Below are 3,289 nucleotides of genomic sequence, written 5' to 3'. Positions count from 1 at the left end.
GATTTTCTTCAGCTTGAACTAGTCATAAATCAGATGATACTCTTCCATAAGTTTATTCAAGCGAACTCTGCTCATAGCAGGGCAAAGAGGCATTCAACACATCATGAATTAGACAGAGAGATTTGATGGAAAGCTCATAGAGCTGATAGAAAGCTCTTACCACTTATATAAGCATTTATTCAGTAACTGATATATGAACTGCGCAGCACATAATATACGAAGTTTGAGCTTTCAACACATCATGAATTAAACTGACAGAGAGATTTGATGGAAAGCTCATAGAGCTGATAGAAAGCTCTTACCACTTATATAAACATTTATTCAGTAACTGATATATGAACTGCACAGCACATAATATTCGAAGTTTGAGCTTTTACAGTATAATTCCAGACTGCTTCATTTCCTATGACGGTAACAATATGACATACAAGGAGTAAAGATGAGCAGAGATCCTTATTATCTACCACAAATACAAAGCCACAAACCAATACCAATAGAAAGACATTTGCTAAACAGAAAATTTGAAGATGTAAACCACACCATTTTTCCAAAATTTTTTCTTCTCCTTGCCAGATGGATTTAAAATGGCTGTGAAGTTCTAATCTGCTGCTTCATGTTGTCACTGGGAAGCTGAGCAGCACTTTCTGGCAGTACTACAGCAGCAGATGAAGTCATAGTTTGGTAATGAGAAGGCATTGTGGGTGCAAGAGGTTGAGTATAGTATATCTGAGCATGAGAAGGTTCAGCAAACTCATAAGCATAATTAGCAGGGCCGGCAGAGGTAGGAGCAACAGATTGAGATGGGTGATGAACTTGAGAGTAGCCAACATACTGCTGTTGATGCTGGCCAGAAGGGACCTGAACTAGTGGTTGTGTGCCAGTATTTGCTGTTCTATACATGCCTGCAGCGGCCATTTCAGGTTTAGCAATAGGAGTATTTCTCATGGGATTATAAGTTGCAGGAGGAGGTCCCATGTTGGGATTGGGAGGTGTTTGAGGGCGGGTAGAAGGGACAGTATGCGAGGGCTCGTTGATACTAGCTTGCTGCACGGGCATATTATAAGCCTGAGTTTGCCTTGCTGGTATATAGTACACTGGGTATTGCTGATCAAGCTGGTGATGGTGTTGCTGCTGGGGAGGGTATACAGGGTAATATGCAGAAATAGGCACTGCCCCCGCAGGGTGATGAATGTAATGGGCACCAGCATGTACGAATTGTTGCTGTTGCTGTTGCTGTTGCTGCTGCTGCTGTTCAAATTGCGCTTGCAATACATACCCAGAATCCTGAACCTGTTGTTGAATCTGACCACGAGGATTTGGATCAGAGAAACTGAACTTTGGATCCACAGGATTAGCAGGAACCCTGCTGAGTCCGGATGGGATTTGCATAACCTGATCTTGATAAATCATGGGTTTTTGTCGATTCATAGCGTTGTTAAGGCTATTATCACTGAAACAACATTAAAACAAACACCAAGAACCCAATTCAAATACTGATCATTTCTCTACACCATTCCAAAAATGTGATCATATCATTCAAATATTTCATTTATCAAAGGCATAAAAAGTAAAGGAGTTATGTTCTCCGTACCTTGAAACTGAATCTGGAGAAGGTAAATCAACAGCTCCTCCACTACCACCACCAATTGACTTCTGCTGTGTTTGAGGAGCTATCGTCTGTGGCTGTGTTTGAGGTGGCGGCGGCTTTCTATAACCAACTGGAACCCCATGGTCAGATCTCTCATCGTCGGAGAAAACCCGATTTTGATACTCACCAACTGTCACTGGAGAGCCCATAGCCACACCCGATACAGCAATAGAAACTGGCATCGGCGGCGGCGACGACAAAACCACAAAACCCTCGTCTTGCTTCTGCCCAGCAACTCCACTACCACCACCCACACTAATCTGAGCAAACTGCTCCTCAATACCCACCACCTTCTGATCCTGCACAACCCCTCTAACGCCTCCCCCTCCTCCTCCTCCACCGTCTTCGACATGAACTCTTATGGGAGGCAAATTCGCAAGCAAAGGCGATGAAGAAGTAGACCCAAACGACGACGTAGTCTCCAACATCGGAGAATCCGGCACAGAATGGACGTCCTGACCTTGCTTCGCATTCTTCTGCGACCCCTCCACATCTCGAACACCACCGCCAACTAAGTCAGTATTATTATTCCCATTCAGGCCATCGTCATCAAGACCCAGCAGGCAATTGACCGACGCTGAATCAGGAAACCCTCTATCCAACAACCCAGTAGCTCCATTCAACGCATTCAAGAACCAGTCTTCGGACTTGGCGCTATTCTCCAAAATCGGCCCAATAGACTGAGAGGATTCCGACTTCAAAGTGAAGAGAAACAAACGCAACCTCGATGGTTTAGAAGAATTGGCAGCGTTAATATTAGACCGGTCATACTCATCGATCATGTTGTCCAAATCCTCATCAGTGGTGACCGAAATAAGGGAATCCAAGTCCTCGCTGGGGAGCTGATACTTGAGAGTGAAAGGACGGCCGTTGAGCAAAGTATTTGAAAGACGAGAAGAGAGAGATGAGAGAGTAGTGTGGCGGTCGACAACAACGATGCGGGTATCGCCGCCGACGTAGCACAAGGACTTGTCATGTGGGCGAGGGACGATATGACCACCGTAGGAGCACATGAGACGAAGCTTTGAGGAGAGGGGAGGAGGATCATCGAAATAAGAATCAGTGTTGCGTGAGCGAGGAGAAGAATCGATGGAATCAGGGTAGGCTGTGGCGGAGGTATTGGTAGCGGCGAGGTGAAGGGGGACGGTGGTTGCCGCGGTGGTGACGATGGGTGTAGCAGAGGTGACGGCGATGGTGGTTGTGGTGGTGGAAAGGGAAGAAGCAGGTGGGGGCTGAGGGGGTGGTGGTGGGTCCATTGGAAGAGTTGAGTAATGAGAGAGACAGAGAGAAAAGGAAAAAGGAGAGGAAAGGGGAAATGCCGTAGTGGCAATTGACGCTCTTATAGGTACTCCACACCTGGTCTCTGGTCTGAACAGTCGCCTCCAGGCTTCAGCTGCTGATTTTTTTTTTTTTTTTATTGTTTTATTTTTAATAATAATATTATTATTATTACTAAAATGAATATTGAAAATTAGTTTCATTTAATTTTATAGGAAGGAGAGAGGAAGGAGAGAGGACAAGGCTCATTGTAGTATACAGAGGAATAAATTACGGGATTGGAGGGAAGAGGGGATTATATACGAAAATAATTATTTTATTATGTATAGATATAATAATTTTATAAATATAATATTTAAGTTA

The 3,289-nt window shown here is 44.3% G+C and overlaps 1 protein-coding gene across 1 annotated transcript; it reads right to left on the bottom strand.

Annotated features, from left to right (window-relative positions):
• Positions 1-263: 263 nt before the first annotated feature.
• LOC110617432 lies at positions 264-2,963 on the bottom strand. Its single transcript, XM_021760191.2, has 2 exons — positions 1,592-2,963; positions 264-1,450 (listed from the first exon to the last, which is right to left on the bottom strand). The coding sequence occupies exons 1-2, from the start codon at positions 2,902-2,904 to the stop codon at positions 580-582; spliced, it is 2,184 nt and encodes a 727-aa protein (XP_021615883.1). The 5' UTR covers positions 2,905-2,963; the 3' UTR covers positions 264-579.
• Positions 2,964-3,289: the final 326 nt, after the last annotated feature.

The sequence above is a fragment of the Manihot esculenta genome, chromosome 6 (genome assembly GCF_001659605.2).
Source record: "Manihot esculenta cultivar AM560-2 chromosome 6, M.esculenta_v8, whole genome shotgun sequence".
NCBI lineage: Eukaryota > Viridiplantae > Streptophyta > Magnoliopsida > Malpighiales > Euphorbiaceae > Manihot > Manihot esculenta.
This window is presented reverse-complemented; position numbering and strand designations above follow the sequence as displayed.

Excerpts from the sequence above, each read along its gene's own strand:
- LOC110617432 (XM_021760191.2), bottom strand. The coding sequence starts at position 2,904 with ATGGACCCACCACCACCCCCTCAGCCCCCACCTGCTTCTTCCCTTTCC. Across the intron at positions 1,451-1,591 it reads TCTCCAGATTCAGTTTCAAG|TGATAATAGCCTTAACAACG; the intron begins GTACGGAGAACA and ends ATGTTGTTTCAG.